The sequence below is a fragment of the Scyliorhinus torazame genome, chromosome 11 (genome assembly GCF_047496885.1).
Source record: "Scyliorhinus torazame isolate Kashiwa2021f chromosome 11, sScyTor2.1, whole genome shotgun sequence".
NCBI classification, from domain to species: Eukaryota; Metazoa; Chordata; class Chondrichthyes; order Carcharhiniformes; family Scyliorhinidae; genus Scyliorhinus; species Scyliorhinus torazame.
Window position 1 is genome coordinate 19,309,988 of NC_092717.1, and position 17,259 is coordinate 19,327,246.

Sequence of the window (17,259 nt, forward strand, 5' to 3'; positions counted from 1 at the left end):
TCTCCCCGTGTTTGCGTGGGTTTCACCCCCACAACCCAAAGATGTGCAGGGTAGGTGGATTGGCCACGCTAAATTGCCCCTTAATTGAAAAAAATGAATTGGGTACTCTAAATTTATATTGAAAAAAACAGAAGAGACTGGGCAATGCAGCATCTGTGGAGAGAGAAGGGAGCTAACGTTTCTGGAGGACTGGGGTGGCTGCGGTTCCGGCTCTGTCCGCTGGCGGCGGTGTGGGTGCTCGATCCCGGGCCGGGTGGAGGGGCGGGGCTTGGAGCGCAGGGCGGGGCCGATCCGCCGGACGGCGACCAATCGCGAGCGCCGTTTGATGCGGGCTGGGCGGAGCGCAGCCGACAGTCGCTGTCTCTCTGGCTGCCGGAGCGGCAAGATGGCGGCGGCGCGAGTGGAGCTGGAGTCGTTGGAGAAGACGCTGGGGCTGCGGAGGCGGAACAAACTGGGGCCGAGCCCGAGCGACAGCGCGGTGAGAGAACGGCGCCGCGCGTGTATGTATGTATGTATGTATGTATGTGTGTGTGTGTGCGCGGGGGCGGGGGAGAGAGAGCCGAGCCGCCGGGAAAGCGGCCTGAGCCCGGAGGAGGGTTGGAGGCCGCCTGGCGGGCGCGGAGGGGAAAATCAGGCGCGGTTCACGCCCGCCCAGGGGCACGAAGGGGTGGACCATGCCTTTACCTTGCAAAACTGTGTTTAGGATGGTTGTTACCTCCAGGGATGATCCTCACATTGGCAGGAATTGTGTGATCCTCACATTGGCAGGCATGGTCCACCCCTTCCCAGGTGGGCAACTGTATTTGAACTGAAGGATGCTGCAGCGAGATGATCTGCATTGATATTTAGATGTGGTAAATCTCCAAAATCTCTCTGTAGGACAGGCTGTGAGGGCAGCCAGGAATGGAAATCAGTGGGGAAAGATTGTTCATGGTGCGGCAAACACTTAGAATGAAGTTGGTTGAAAGACTACACTCACCCCGATGATTTCTGCCTAAAACATTTTGAGGTTCAGAAACCATTTTTCACTCAAGGCTATTCATTCTTCGGGTGTGGGCATGACTAGCAAGGTTAGTCATTTATTGCCCTTTAAATACAATTAAACGTCTCGCCCGAGACATTTCAGTGGACTGTTGCCGGTCTGAGAGACACGTATAGGTCAGGCCAGGTAAGGCTGGCAGATTTCCTTCTCTGGAGGCCACTAGTGAACCAGATGGGGTTTTGCAACAACGTTCGATGGTCGTGAATATTGATACTTGGGTGGATGTGGGGTGTGAGGGTGCGTTTGGGAGTTACTGGCTGGGGAGAGAGGAGGAGAATGTACCTCCTTGGTGGATGGAGGGAGTGCGGAGCCCTGTGGGGGCTGGGATGGCCGTTGTTCAGTGCGGTGATGGTAGTCGGAGGGGAGGGAGGAGGGAGGGGGGGGGGGTGAGTACCTGCCAGGTTGAGGGAGTGGCAGAGTCTGAATGGGGGTAGTCGCGAAGTAAACGAGTGACCCCTGAATCATTGGATAGCTGAAAACCTCTTATGAATCATATTTTAAAAGTGCAGCCCCCACCAAACTCACCTTGTAAATGATTCCAGATCCATGGTAGCACAGTGGTTAGCACTGTTGTTTCACAGTGCCAAGGTCCCAGGTTCGATTCCTGCTTGGGTCACTGTCTGGGCGGAGTCTGCACGTTCTCCCCGTGCTGCATGGGCTTCCTCCGGGTGCTCCGGTTTCCTCCCACAAGTCCCAAAAGACGTGTTTGGTAGGTAAATTGGACATTCTGAATTCTCCCTCCGTGTACCCGAACAGGCGCCAGACTTTCACAGTAACATCATTGCCGCGGTAATGTAAGCCTACTTGTGACAATAATAAAGATTATTATTATAGATGCACAGCAATGTGGTTGACTCTTAAATACCCTCTGAAATGGCCTGGCAAGCCACTCAGTTTACGGGCAGTTAGGGATGGGCAATAAATGCTGGCCCAGCTGATCTGGCGGCCAATCACGAGCGCCGTTTGATGCCGGCTGAGCGGAGCGCCACGAGCCAATGGGGAATGCATCCAGGAATACATTTTTAAAACCCGTACAACCTGTTATCTCAGTGCATGGAAGGAGTTGCCAGCACTTAAAATTTAAATTAAACAAAAGAACCCTGCCTTTTTTTTTAGGTAATTTAATGGCTGTTTAATTTGGGTACTTTTAAATCAATAATAGGTTTGAGCAGCTCTTCATTCTTCATCTAAACTCAGTCTTGGAACTTCTCAAAGGGATTCTTTGTTCTTTCCACACAGTTTATGCATACTGTGATTGCCCAGTAATCTGCAAATGATTCCCACATGCAGATTATTATTATTTTTTTTTTTAAAGTGTGCTGAGAAGGGGTCAGCCCTGAATAAATTTATTCCCTCCCCACATGGGATTGAAAAAAATCTTCATCTAAAGATTTGCCATATTGAACAAGTGTGCTTATAAACATGGTATCTGCTGAATAATAAATCCCCCCCCCCGGCACCTCTGACTTTCCATCCCCCTTAGTGCTGTCTGTAAACAGTTATCATAGTTCCAGTGTCTGGCTTTTAATCATTACTTAATTGGATGTTCCCCATCTTGCCTAATGTTTCATCCTTGCAGTGTAATGGTCGATTAGGTTTTCCAGTGTAATTGAGTAAAGAAAGCACACAACTTTAGTTTTGCATAACCCCCTGAACAATTATTCAAATAGATATAACATCTATAATTAATGGAGCATAAAATACCACAATTGCTCATTTAACATCCGGGTTGTGTTCCTGAAAAGTTCCACTTTTCGCAAAACAACGTTAAGCAAATTAGATGTTAAATGCAAATGTATAAATCGGAGTTTGGTTCTTTTGGGCATATTTTTTATTCTTTCATGGGATGTGGGTGTCGCTGATGAGGTCAGCATTTATTGCCCATCCCTAATTGCCTTTGAGAAGGTGGTGGTGAGCCGCCGCCTTGAACCGCTGCAGTCCCTGTGGTGTAGGTACACCCACATTGCTGTTAGGGAGGGAGTTCAGATTTTGTTCTTGTGACAGTGAAGAAACAGCAATTATAGTCTGGGATGGTGTGTGGCTTGGAGGGAAACTTGCAGCTGATGGTGTTCCTAAGTGTCTGCTGCCCCTGTCCTGGGTGGTAGAGTTTGTGGCTTTGGAAGGTGCTAGGAAAAGGAACTTTGGTGAGTTGCTGCAGTGCATCTTGCAGATGGTACATACTGCTGGCATGTGGAGGTAGTGAATGTTTAAGGTCGTAGATGTGTTGATCAGGCAGTCTGCTTTGTCTTGGATGGTATAGAGCCACTTGAGTGTTACTGGAGCCACACTCATTGAGGCAAGTGGGGAGATTGCGGTGTTGTGGGCGTCATACACCAGAGATCCAGGCTGAAACTCTGGGCACATTGAATCTGGAATGGAAAGGGAATCTCCGTAATGGTGACCATGAAACTATCTTTGCTTCAGATGCGGGGCTTGCCAATAATACCCATAACCCAGGAAAGAATATCAATGGGTATTTCATCATACTCCTCACTTGTGCCTTGTAAATGGTGGAAAGGTACTCACCTCAGAATTGCCAGCCCCTGACTTGTCCTTTCAGTATTCCTCGTATTTATATGTCCAGTTCTGTTTCTGGTCAATTGGAACCCCTAGATTGGTGATCCAGTGATAGCAATGCCATTGAATGTCAATGAAAAAAGTTGAAATGGTTGGATTTTCTTGCGTTGAAGGTGGCCATTGCCCGTCACTTGTGTAATATGATGTTATTTGCCACTTACCAGCCTGCACCTGAATGTTGCCCAGGTCTTGCTGCATAGCCACATGGACTGCTTTAGTATTTGAGGGGCTAGATGAACATTATGCAGTCATCACCTGATCTTGTGATGGATGGAAGGTCATTGATGAAGCAGCTGAAGATGGTTGGGCCTCAGACACTACCCGTAAATCCTGGGACTGAGATAATTGACGTCCAACAACAACCGTCTTTCTTTGTGCTAGGTATGACTCCAACCGGTGGAGAGTCTCCCCCCCCCCCCCCCCCCCCCCCCCCCCCCCCCCCCCCCCCCCCCCCCCCCCCCCCCCCCCCCCCCCCCCCCGATTCCCATTGACTTCAGCTTTGCTGTAGCTTCTTGATGCTGCACTTAGTCAAATGCTGCCTTGATGTCCAGGACAGTCACTCTCACCTCAGCTCACGAGGTCAGCTTGTCCCTGCCTGGGCCAAGGCTGTATGAAGGTGGAAACCAAACTGAGCGTCGCTGAGCAGATTATTGTTGTGTAAGTGTCACTTGATAGAATTGTCGATGGCACCTTCCATCACTTTGTTGATGATCAAAGTAGACTGATGGGGTGGTAATTGGTTGGGTTGGATTTGTCTGCCTTTTTGCGTTCAGGACATCCCTGGGCAATTTTCCATATTGCCAGGTAGATGCCAGTGTTGTAACTGTGCTGGAACAGGTTGGCTAGGGGCGTGGCTAGTTCTGGAGCACAAGTCTTCAGTACGATTGCTGGATGTTGTCAGGGCCCATAGTCTGCAGAATCCAGTGCCTTCAACCGTTTCTTGATATCACGGGGAGTGGATCTAATTGGCTGAAGACTGGCATCTGTGATGATGGGGCTATGAGGAAGAGGCCGAGATGGATCATCCACTCGGCACTTACAGGCTGAAGATGATTGCAAATATTCAGCCTTGCTTTTGCACTGATGTGCCTGGCTCCCCTGTCTTTGATGATGGGGATATTTGTGGAGCCTCCTCCTGTTGTTGTTTAATTGTTCACCACCATTCACGACTGAACGTGTCAGGACTGCAGAGCTTAGATCTGATCTGTTTGTGGGATTGCTTAGCTCTGTATATGGAATGCTGCTTCTGCTGTTTGACCCGCAAGCAGTCCTGTGTTATAGCTTCACCTGGTTGACACCTCATTTTTAGGTATACCTGGTGCGTCTGAGAGAGGGATGGCCAGGCAGGGAGAACGACCGAGAGTGCATGAAGCAGCAGTACAAATAATTCACCAGGAAAACTGGTGAAGTGTCCAGAACAATTAGTGAGAAATGATGAGTTGACATTATTAGGTTGTGGTCAGTTTGGGTTGATTTCACTGTTAGACTCGGTATGTGTGTTTATCACTGTCAGGTCCTTAGTCTGATTTGCGGCAAGGTCTTTTTTACTTGCAGACTGAATAAATAAACAAACTAGAATCAGTTATTCACTGATCATTCATGTTTTAAATACTTTAAAATCTCTGATGATTGAACTCAATAAAGGGAGAAGCTGATTTTATCCATACGTTTAAACTCTCCTCAATACAGCCTGTTGGCAAGTGGTGATCACAAATTTTGCGAGGTTTGAGGGACATATATTTGAGACCCCTATTGTAGATATTAAAACAACATTAAATGAGGAATCCCTGTAATGTATCTATAGTTATTCATCCGCATCTCAACAATTGGGTAATGTTTATAAACAGCTTCAATGACATTTGACCTGTTCTAAATCTCAGATTACGCTAACTCCCTAAAGTGCATGCAGTTGGTAAAACATCACAGGCCTGTTTGGAAAATAGAAGCCTGAGGTATTAAAGATTCAGAAGGATTCTGACTGAAATAGTTAGTCAGGAGCTGAAGCTGGTTTAGCACGGTAGGCTACATAGCTGGCTTGTAAAGCAGACCAAGGCCAGCAGCACGGGTTCAATTCCCGTACCAGCCTCCCCGAACAGGTGGCGGAATGTGGCGACTAGGGGCTTTTCACAGTAACTTCATTTGAAGCCTATTTGTGACAAGCGATTTTCATTTTCAAGCAGGAAGGGAAAGATGTGCTAAATGGAACAGCAGGAGCGTGTTCATCGGGATAGAAGTCCAGTGATCGTAGTGAATCAATTAATGAAACCACCAGCAGAGAATTGGCCTCAAGTACTGTGTTGCTTTGTTAAGGGATAAGATACGAAGGAAATGAGATGTTGCTTTTAAGAGAGCTGTGTGCAGCCGTATTTGCCAATCATGGCAGCCGTATTACTGCCCATGGAAGTAAAAACAGAAGCAACAAACATTGAGAATGTTGGGCCGATTCTTTTAGAATGGAGTAGATTTAAGTGATTTGATTGTAAAGCTAATTTATTTTTTTGAAGTGTGAAGGGATGAGGTAAGATTGATTTAAAATATCATTGAGTAGAGTCAAAGAAGCAATGAGAGTAAGTCGGATGCTTTTCAAAGCAGCTTGGACATTGGCAGAAAGCCAGACAGAAAGAGGAGGTTTGCATCGTCCCATACCCATTAAAAAAAACAATTGTGTGCCTATGCTATCATTGTAGTCATTTGAGTTTATTCCAAGTTGCTGCTCTTTAACTTGCTGCAAACCTTTGGGATTCTCGGGTGGGGTTTACTCGGGGCTGCTGTGGTAGAAACTAGCCACGTTATTCCACACACAATCTTGTTTTTGTGGCTACTCGATCTCATCGTTAGGAATTGAAAATATGCGTCTAGACCAAATCATTGACTCATGTACTGTTTTCTTTTATTCAGTGAAGAGAAAAAAGAGAAGCGCATTCTAATAGTTATGTTAGCAGATGCAGAAGACACCTGTTGTAGCACAGATCGCTGTGCCTAACGTGAAGACTTTGCAGAGTTTCTCTGGTGTCTTCTCTCTCTTCCCCCCCCCCTTTTCCTCCTCTACAAACTAAGCCTATCTGTACCCCGCCTAAGAGAAATGTGGCAACACCCTTTTGTGTGCAATTTAAGAATGACTATAATATACTACTTGCCGAGTAAGCACTGATAATGATTAAGAGTGAAGAATTTAGACATTCATGATGTATAGTTTGTTTACTGACTCGGTGCTATCTCTAGGGTTTCAAAAAACATCATCTTAGCCATGTAAACTTTCCACTTAAACTGTTATTTTTGAAGAAGCCCAATATTACAATCACAACTGTTGCCTTTCCCAGGGTGAAAGATTGATGGCATGAAATTTTTGAGGTGGTGCATTATTAAACCAATCCTTGCGTTCTCTATCCAACCCCCACCCAGCAAAATATTGCAAATGGTTTCAGAATAAGAAGCTCTTATCCATTGTCTTAAATCTAATTCTGTTATCCCTGTAGCATATTGATATGAAGGTAATCAATAAACCCTAGTGGCACCAGTGAATATATTAAGTACAAAATCCTATGTGGTTCATCAGGCAGCTATTCCTAAAAGATTGGTTTAATCTTTTCACTGTAAATTATCCACCTGATCGCTATATCAGCTTGTCATTGTCATGAGGTATTGTATGTAGTGATTTACTTGACTCTAAACCAACCTTTTTGACTTTCATTTCTAACTGGTTGTTCTATTATTACACGGTAGGAAGATTCTTCATTACCTGTTCTTTCTAACTTTGCAGGTCCCTGTGCTACAGACTAATAACGGACCTGGTTTAGTGGGATTGACCACAATAGCATCTCATCTCGTAAAAGTGGCCAAAAAGGAGGCACTCTTGGGAAGCACAGCAGAGGAGAGTGCTATAGTTCAGCAGTGGCTCGAATATAGAATCACTCAAATAGACAGATGTAATAGTCAAGAGGATACAAGAGTGGTTTTAAAGGTAAGGTTAACTTCATTTATGAAGAGCTGGCTGCAGATGGGATATTTCTATGGTTTCTTCTTAATTTGTAAGATACTCTGCCTCTTCAGACTGCCTGAGCTATGTGTCCTTTGTGCCCAAAATGTCAAATGATTTACCCAAGATCTGACCAAGTCAGTAGCCGCTTGGGAAGAAATGGCCCAAATTTGACTCTTTCCTTTTCCTCGCACTATCTTCCACGCTATCAATTTTTACTCAGTTTTGTCTGTAGATCGTAACTCAGTAAATGGTACCGGACTCCTAAACTTGGGGGTAAATCAGGCAAAATACTCTGCTGCCTTTTGAATTTATCTTTTAAAAATAAATTTAGGGTATCCAATTATTTATTTTCCAATTAAGGGGCAATTTAGCGTGGCCAATCCACTTACCCTGCACATCGCTGGGTTGTGGGGGTGAGACCCACGCAGACACGGGGAGAATGTGCAGACTCCACACGGACAGTGACCCAGGGCCGGGATCGAGCCTCGGACCTCGTCGCTGTGAAGTAGCAGTGCTAACCACTGCGCCTTTTCAATTTCTAAACTAAGAATGTGATTTCCTTTCTCTCTTGGGAGCAGTACATTGTACACACCACAATACTCTATGGCTGGCTTTGTAACGGACTTGTTAGAGCTGTCACCTCTCTTTCTGTGAAAAGTAAACGTTGGTGAATATGCAATGTGGTCACTATTAATGTCCAGATAATGGATGGCACATCCCATCGACGGGGCATCGAGATTTATTATTTAATCCATTCCTTTGCAAAAGAAAAGCTGTGTTTTATTTTACTCATGTCACATGGGTCGAACGTTGATGTGATGACTCAGAAGTTTCTAAACCGCTCTTTGCTCCATCATTTCTTTAAGAAAGCACAGATAACTTGTACCTTCACTGGGAAACCAGCTAAATCCTAAATAAGGATCTTGCATTTCGCTGCCATTCCAGACAAAATGTTTGCTGCTTATTGAGGACGAGCTTTCATTTCTTATTTGTTCTCGACTGAGCAGAGTTTATTGTGGTGGTGTTGGGTGGGTGGGGGGGGTGCTGGGGAAGTAATTTAACTGCTGGAATTTGACCAGAGTTATTCTAAATAAATCTGTGTTAGTGAGGTCAACAGAATTACTGTTATTGAACGATTTAGCAGAACTATTCTGAGAAAAAATACAAAACTTTGGACTTGTCTTGCAGAATGCGATGTTCAGGTCCTAAGTTTGAGCACTACATAAATGATTTTTATCTAATGGATCTTTTTGAAAAAGGGGTGGGGGAGAAGTTCAACTTTTCCTAATTTGTCGTAAGCAAAGCTCATCATTTTAGGATAAGGCCAAAATAAAGACAACTTGCAATTGGGCTCTTCACCACCTTGCGACACCCAAAAGTGCTTAAAGTACTGTTGTCCATTTTGAGTGTTATTCTCTATCAAAGACTGGACTATATTTAAATAGTGAAATGAAAAGTTGCCATAGTCGCAGAGGACCATAAGCTTTGAGAGCCGACTGGTGGTGGTTTAAACTGGGGGTGACCACTCCTCAGGGGAGGGACAAGGTTGTCTAGACTGGGCCTTCGTGGTAACCTCAGTCGGTACGGGAATTGAACCCAGGCCGTTGGCATTGCTCTGCATCACAAATAAGTCATCCAGCCAACTGAGCTAACCGACCTTCAATTTGAATGGTCGCATTCCTAGCATTGTTTGGCATCTTTGAATTTGTCTATATATGTGTTTCTGGAGCAGACCTCTTCATTCACCTGAGGAAGGAGCAGCGTTCCGAAAGCTAGTGACATCGAAACAACCCTGTTGGACTTTAACCTGGTGTTGTAAGACTTCGTACTGTGCTCACCCCAGTCCAACGCCGGCATCTCCACTTCAATTTGAATAGTAGACAACACAATTAACATGAAAAAAGCCTTGCATATTCAGTGCCTACTATGTGGCATTTCCAGAAACATCCAGCAGCAGCACAAACAGACCCAAAACTAAATAAAAACAAACTCCCGTTTGAGAGGTCTTCCACCAATCTCCGTTTTGCCATCTGGTTCATTTTGAAACTGCTAACTAAATTCGCCAAGCCATATTCGGAGTAACTTTCCCAAAATATCGATCTGAATTTTTCAAAAATATCTAAAAATGTGGGTTATTCTCTGTTCATTCATAACATATCTCTGCATTTAAGTTGATGACTTGAGACCTATGTAGCCATTATATTTTGCAAAATTTGTACATTCCAGTCGCTGCTGCTGTAAATTTCACGTTTGTTATACTGTTAAGGGCCTGTTGGGGGAACTACAGTGCTATTTCTCTGTCACTATTATAAGCAGCAGTAGCACCACCAACACAAACGTGGTGTTGCAGACTGGGATCCTGTATTTTTTATTTTTAAAAATAAATTTAGAGTACCCAATTCAACTTTTTCCAATTAAGGGGCAATTTAGCGTGGCCAATCCACCTACCCTGCACATCTTTGGGTTGTGGGGGGCGAAACCCACGCAGACACACGGAGAATGTGCAAACCCCACACGGACAGTGACCCAGAGTCGGGATCGAACATGGGACTTCGGCGCCGTGAGGCAGCAGTGCTAACCACTGCACCACCGTGCTGCCTCTGTATTTCTAAATGCATTTACCTGAGCAATTTTTTTAACTCCTAGCTTTTCTGATCTGCCCCTTACAATGGTCTTTAATTTTGTCAACGTAATGTGTTGCACAGAAAGACAAACCAGTGACGAACTGTGGTAAACAATCTCTGGCTTGGGTGACTAGGAATGGGCCTGAAGTTGAAAAGCAATAACTTCTAATTGTTGGTGATTACCGCATACATACCGCCCTGTACACAAACGTGTTTTATTTTGTTTATGCAGGAACTAAATTGCTACCTGGAAGATAAAGTATACCTGGCTGGAAATAGTTTGACATTAGCAGATATCATGGTGTACAACGGTCTTCATCATATTGTGGTGAGTGAGTTGTCGAACCTTAGAAACTGGACTCTTAGAATCAAAGAATGGTTACAACACAGGAGGCCATTCAGCCCATTTAGTCTGTGCTGTATCTGGAGGAGCAATCGCCTAATGTAATTCCCCTGCCTTCTCTCCATAGTCCTGTTTATTCTTCCTTTTCAGTTTCCTCTTGAAGGCCTCGATTGACTCTGCCTCCACCACAGTCAGACAGCACAGTCCAGATTCTAACCTCGTGCTGGTTTTTCCTCATGTCATTGCTTTTTTTTCCTTTCATTTACACTAACTTAATCTCCAAGTAAAAGATTATAAGGATTCAGTTCAAGTACTGTAGAATATTGAATTATTCTAACAAGATTTTTAAAAAGATTCCTTGTAGATCATAAGAAATAAGAGCAGGATGGGGCCATTCTTCCCATCAAGATACATGGGAACATCACCACCTGCAAGTTCCCCTCCAAACCATATGCCATTCTGACTTGGAAATATATCACAGTTCCTTCACTGACACTGGGCCAAATCCTAACAGAATGTGGGTGTACCTATATCCCATGAAAAGAATACAAAAAACACTGATAAAACCTGGAGGAAAGCTAGGAAAGAAAACACCCTTCCAAATGAACACATTGTTTCCAACCCAACATCTCAATAACACAACTTCAATCTCTTCCAGAACTTTTGGGCAGCCCTCAATAGAATATGGACTGGACATTTCCAATGTGGCCACCTGGTGTACAAGTGGCACCTCAAACCGCACCTGGCTGTGACTGCGGCCAGCCTGACCAAACCATGGAACACAACATCTGGCCCCCGATTTGAGTTTGATGGTGACATGCTGGAGTCACGCTTGCTTTCCGGCGGGGCATTGGACTGGTTAGGGAACTTTATGTAACATAAAGCTGTGACGACAGCATCTGGACCTATAGCCATTCAAAAGAAGATCATTAACCTGAAATATTAACACTCTTTCTCGCCGCACAGATGGTTGCTTGACCCTCTTGAGTATGGCCTGCATTTTATATTTTTATTTCAAATTAAAACACTTTGTGTCTTTTGAACCTTCTGGAGCGAAATGCAGTCTGAACCATCTTATGGGTACCACTGCTGTTAACAGGCCTTGTTCGATGTGGGTCTCTTCACAACTGCCATAAAGCATTTTTCCCAATCTGTTCACATACTTGTGCTGGTAATGATGAACGGCTTTGCAGTTAGCATTTCAGAACTATCTTTCACGAGACTCGGTGGTCTGCAGGGGCTGCGCTGGACATAAAACAGATGTGGTTCGTCACTTAGCTGCAAACTATAGGCAAACCAAGTCTCAAATCACAGTTGTTACTTCATGCCACGGAGGATTGCTATAACTGCACATCTGGCAACCGTGCGCAGCAGTGCCAAAGCCCAGATCAGCCAGCACAAGTGCAGGCTTCATCACAACCAAGTCATGAGAGGCAAACAACGCCACTGGACGGTCAAGATTATCAAGTAATTCATCAAAATTTAAGGAACTTGCAATATTTCTGACCAACCATAATTTGTCACTCAGTGTCACCGCTCATTGTCCCCTTGCTCAGGTTGCTGGAATTGGGCCTGGATTGTGCTGCTGGATAAAATGTCCTGAGATAATCGGCCAAAATTTGCAAGGCTCATTAGTTGACCTGGATTCTATGTTTTGTGCCTGTCTTGATTTTTGTTCTGCTGAGTATGTAGAAGTGATGCATTCAACATTATTTCCCCTGGTGTTCTCCTTATCTCCAATCCTTCCACTTCCCATGTTATCCTGATACTTCCTTCTGCATCTGTCCAAGGACTTCGGATATTTTCAGAATAGGTACCCCACCTGATAATATTTATTATTGTCACAAGTAGGCTTGCATTAACACTGCAATGAAGTTACTGTGAAAATCCCCTAGCCGCCACACTCTGGCGCCTGTTTGGGTACACTGAGGGAGAATTCACCGTCCAATTCACCTAACAAGCACATATTTTGGTACTTGTGAGAGGAAACCAGAGCATCCGGAAGAAACCCACGCAGGCACAGGGAGAACGTGCAGACTCCGCACAGACAGTGACCCAAGCGGGAATCAAACCTGGGACCTCGACGCTGTGAAGCAACAGTGCTAACCACTGTGCCACCCTGGTTCTCTGCCATTAACATTTTGCTCACTTCAGCTCACAAGTTGTCGAATATTTTTCGTTTATAAATCCGAAAGCCGAACTCATCCAAAAATCGCACTTCAATGAACCTCATCAACCTTTACCTCCAGAAATCTAGTTTGGCCGCAGTGTTTGCCTTGCGATTTTTGTGGTGAACATGTCAAAAAGAAACTTATTACAAGTACCCTGTATTATTCAGCCGGAATGTGGCGACTCTGGGCTTTTCACAGTAACTTCGTTGAAGCCTACTTGTGACAATAAGCCATTATTATTATTGCATCTTATTTTTCTCGCCATTTTATTTACTTAAGACTAGAGCTTTACTTAGAGCTAGCTTAGGCTCTCGTAATGTGCGTTTATGCGCGGTATCCAAAAAACAAATGATCTGAAATACAATCGGTCCTGAGGGTTTCTGATAAAGGATACTCGACCTGTACTAATGCACTTCTTCTGTGTTGTCGTTGAACAGCACAATATAATCATGCTTGGCACTCCTACCACTTCCCACAAGCAACTTCAGCTTGAGCCACAATTTCAAAAGTTGTTTAGACAGAAAATACAAGTCGCCTTATTTAAAAAAAAAAAAAAATAACTACCAATTAAATGCAAAGCTTAATTTTCTTCATGCAGGACATCAGGCACAATGACACATGCTGACATTATGGATGTAATATGTTCAGGTTGCTGGAGCCAGAGCTTCTGGTAACTTTCCCAATTCATGAGAAATTACAGGTGGAGAGGTGCAGTTGACAGATTGGGAGGTGAAAGAAGATAATATATTGTGAAGATTGGTAAAGAAACTAAGTTAACCCTCATTTATATGATATAAATATTCAATTTCTTGGCTCTTTTATCTATACAACAAACAGGGGTGTAGTTATTCATGTAAGCAATAGATGTTATATGATGTGAATAGTGGAATCCCATGCTGCCCTGTTTTAAGACCAGGGGTGTAGAACAAATATTTAGAAACTTTTGCCAAATGTTGCAATGGCTCCTCTCTCATTCTAAACTATGCTATTAAAATGATGGTGTACATTTCCAGTGTGCAGTACAGAGCAACTTTGGTGGATCCGCTTTGGTGATGATTCTACTGAAAGTCCACTATGTAGAGTTGAGATATGTCTATTCGTGCAATGTGCGATTCTCTGTATTTCTCTCATTCTTGTGTCATGATGTCCGTTGACTGTACCCAACCCCCTTGCGCCTCATCCAAAGGCTTATGTAAGCATTCAGGCAGTAAAAATTAGCAAGCAGTTCAACTATGAATGCATCACAGATTGACAAAATTCCATGTTCTTTTGGGCAGTTTTTAACGGGGATCACCAGGTAATTGGGAGCCATAATCCTAGCGATCGTCTTCCTTGCCTCCCATCCTACCGCACCCCCAAAGATTGAAATAGTTTGGGTTGACATGTGAGCGTATAACTGATTCTAGCACATGCAAGAACAATTTAGCTCCCACTGTCACATCAAATGTGGTCAATTAATTCAGCAATGAGCATGTATCGGCAAACTTGGGGCCTTTTTCAGTCTGCGAGATTCACTCATGCTCAATATTCATTTGACTTTTGACTCATTTGGAGTAGAAGATGTTTCATCATGCAAACCAGCTTCTCCTGATCTCACCTACTTTTAACGTATTTATTTCTAGGCTGGACTAACCCATGAAGAGAGAGAAAAATTCATGAATGTGTCCCGGTGGTTCAACCATATCCAGCACTGTCCAGGAGTCCGGCAACACTCTGCTGCTGTCATCTTCATGAAGAATAGACTCTATCCTTCCGTCCACTAGCAAAGCTGCAAACAGTCTTCATGAGTCGTGCTGAATCTGAACATCTGCTTGTCAGGATTGAAGTAGTGAGGGTTGACATGGGCACATTTGCTGATTCTAGCATACAGAGGAACAGGCCACCTGTTCTTTTGTCTGCCTGGTGTGTTTGCTATCGGTGAAAATGTAATGCGCAACAAATTATTTTTGAAATTCCATTTGCTGTCTTATTTAACTCTAAATTAGGTAGAGTGTCGATGTTACAGGCTCTGTCGGATGTCTTGTACTAAATCGTGTTAAAAATGGTTACGCAAAGTTAACATGAGTCTTATTTCTGAGCAGAACCTTCCATTTTGGATGGTGCGGCGAGCTAGAAATGTCAAGCTTATTCATTTTACAAAGAGCATTTTTATTGTAGTCCAATCACTAAAGGAGTCTTGGCTAAACAACCCGGTTCACACTGCTAAAGGGAAATGGCTGGAAATCGGTCTGGACTCAATTTTGATAGATTAATGCCACTTGCTGATGGTTAACGATGTGGATTACATTCTGTGCACATCATCGAGGAATGATTAAAACATGCCTTAACTACTCTACCTAATGTGGGAGATTAATTGGGCAGCCATCTTACAGTAACCATTTGATCAGGAGCCTTAAATCTAGCAGCTTGAAGTGGAAGGGTGCAGTTTAATTTGCTTCTCTGTGTTTGGACCGGCTAACAGTTTTTCTTGTGAACTGCGGCTCAGTAGTTCTAAACCAACTGGTTTCGCATATTTTAATATTATTTCAGAATGTATTTTGTTTACGTAATTTTAATTTAAGTTTGGTGAAGTGCCAATTCTGAAGAACCTGTCCAAAGCTTCCAGCAACCTTAGCTCGACTGTGAAGATCCCTAGCGATTATATCATTGACACACTTTTACAAAGGTAATCTCAAAGTAAATGTATGCAGGATCATTTGACAGTAAATGATCAATATTTATTGGTGGGCGCCTGGAATTCATACTCTTAAGGTATGTGAAATAAATCATAAATTTAAATAAATTTGACATGTGTGCACGTGTGTGTGTGTAAGGTATGAACGCCACTTTACTCACCACAATCTGAGACTATTCATTTTGATAACCAATATGATATGTTTTGGTGTTTTATCCTGTGAAAGAACTGAGGCTAAGAAAGGTTTGAATTTAAAAATCTAACTCTTGCTGCTTTTCACTTCACATTCTCAAAAGTTCTTTCACGGGTGGTGTTATAAGTTGAGAGTCTGAGACAAATAGCAGAAGAATGGCTAAAACAGCTATTTGAATGTGAACTTGTTACTGCATCGCTATGATGGAGAAGGACTCTTTGTGAGGCTTATTGTTTTGCTGATGGTGCCTGCATTGTGACCTGGGGAGGGCAGAACCCCCACCCCTTTACTCATCTGTAAACGAAAGCCCAATAAAATTACATATAACATAGAGCAAAGAAGCAGGCCATTTGATTCAATTGCTCTGTGCCAGTGTTTTATCTTTTACATGATCCCTGTCCCCCAACTCTTCATCCAACCCTGCCATATCCTTTCATGCCTTTCCCTCATCTACTGCCTCTTAAATATACTATTCAATAATATTAGGAAGCAAAATTAACCTAACATTCATCCAATAAGAGAAGGTTAATGGGAGTGGATACTTTTCAACTCTGGGACAATCTTTCCTTCAATCAACATATGGCAGATTTGAAACCTGGAGCGATGTATATGGAGAACCACGGGTGCCATATATTGAAGCATTCCGTGAGCAAGATATTTCTTTGGGATAGTGGTCATTGCTGGACATTTAGTGAATGATATTGATTTAAAACAGTAGTATTTCTTTAAGAGCCAGAGTGCGAGAATGTCTTTCCAAGTGATCAGGAGTAGTTGCATGCAGCTAGTTCTGCTCTGAAGCTGCTCAGGTGGAATCTATACTGGTCACATTTCCTGCTAATTATTTGTTATTTTGCAATGCCCGAGTCTGACTGTTACAGTGCCTTAATATCAGAGCTCCCTGGTCAGTGTAAAATTGATTGCAAACTGAATGAAATTTCTGTACCTAACTCCTACCTTAAGAGGCATAAGTGCTAATCTGTGCTTTGAAGTCACTCCATGATGTGTACCGTTTAAAAGAGCGCGAGTTACAATGGAAAGGGACAAATGATGCCTCATTTTCCACGCTGACACGCACAAGCAAGGTAATGCGTTTTGCATTAACCTGTGTTATCCCATTGATAAATCCTCGGCGTGCTTATTAACCACTTTTGCAATGACAGCCCACTTCAAATGGTGGATGAGTGTGAGGATTTGGACTGCATAGCATTTAGTTGAATCATAAAGGAAGTAATGCAATTAGAATGACAATCCCGATCAGGTTATATCCACGATGGTAATGACACCAATTATTTTATTCGTACTCAAATTGCGTCGTTATGTTATCATTACCCGTGTGTCTCCCAATCTACATTGTCTGTCAACATATGTTTGACTGTGTTTACGAGATGTCATAAAGTCGACTCTCCCAGCAGGGTGAAGGGATTAAATTACAACCCTGCAGTCAAAGAAGTGTCTGTTAAGGTCTCTATCTCTTCAGGATTCATTCTGTAAACATTGGGGACAGCAGGCAGGAATGGTATTGAAATGACGCTCAGTCAACTATTCTTTCCGGCAACTTCAAGGCAAGACTTGCATCAGAGTTTGCTCCAAAAAACTACATGCAGCCCATTATTCCAATGCTAAGCATGCTGCTGTATGAGCAGTAATTTGCATCCA

General features: G+C 43.5%; 1 protein-coding gene across 1 annotated transcript; it reads left to right on the forward strand.

Annotated features, from left to right (window-relative positions):
* The first annotated feature begins 309 nt into the window (after window positions 1–309).
* On the forward strand, window positions 310–15,518 carry eef1e1 (eukaryotic translation elongation factor 1 epsilon 1). Its single transcript, XM_072467001.1, has 4 exons — window positions 310–478; window positions 7,380–7,580; window positions 10,455–10,550; window positions 14,359–15,518. Exons 1-4 carry the CDS (start codon window positions 326–328, stop codon window positions 14,497–14,499), a joined length of 591 nt encoding a protein of 196 aa, XP_072323102.1. The 5' UTR covers window positions 310–325; the 3' UTR covers window positions 14,500–15,518.
* The last annotated feature ends 1,741 nt before the right edge of the window (window positions 15,519–17,259 follow it).

Coding starts and splice junctions, on each gene's coding strand:
- eef1e1 (XM_072467001.1), top strand. CDS start 326: ATGCGGGCTGGGCGGAGCGCAGCCGACAGTCGCTGTCTCTCTGGCTGC. Junction 7,581..10,454: donor ATACAAGAGTGGTTTTAAAG/GTAAGGTTAACT, acceptor TTGTTTATGCAG/GAACTAAATTGCTACCTGGA. Junction 10,551..14,358: donor ACGGTCTTCATCATATTGTG/GTGAGTGAGTTG, acceptor ATTTATTTCTAG/GCTGGACTAACCCATGAAGA.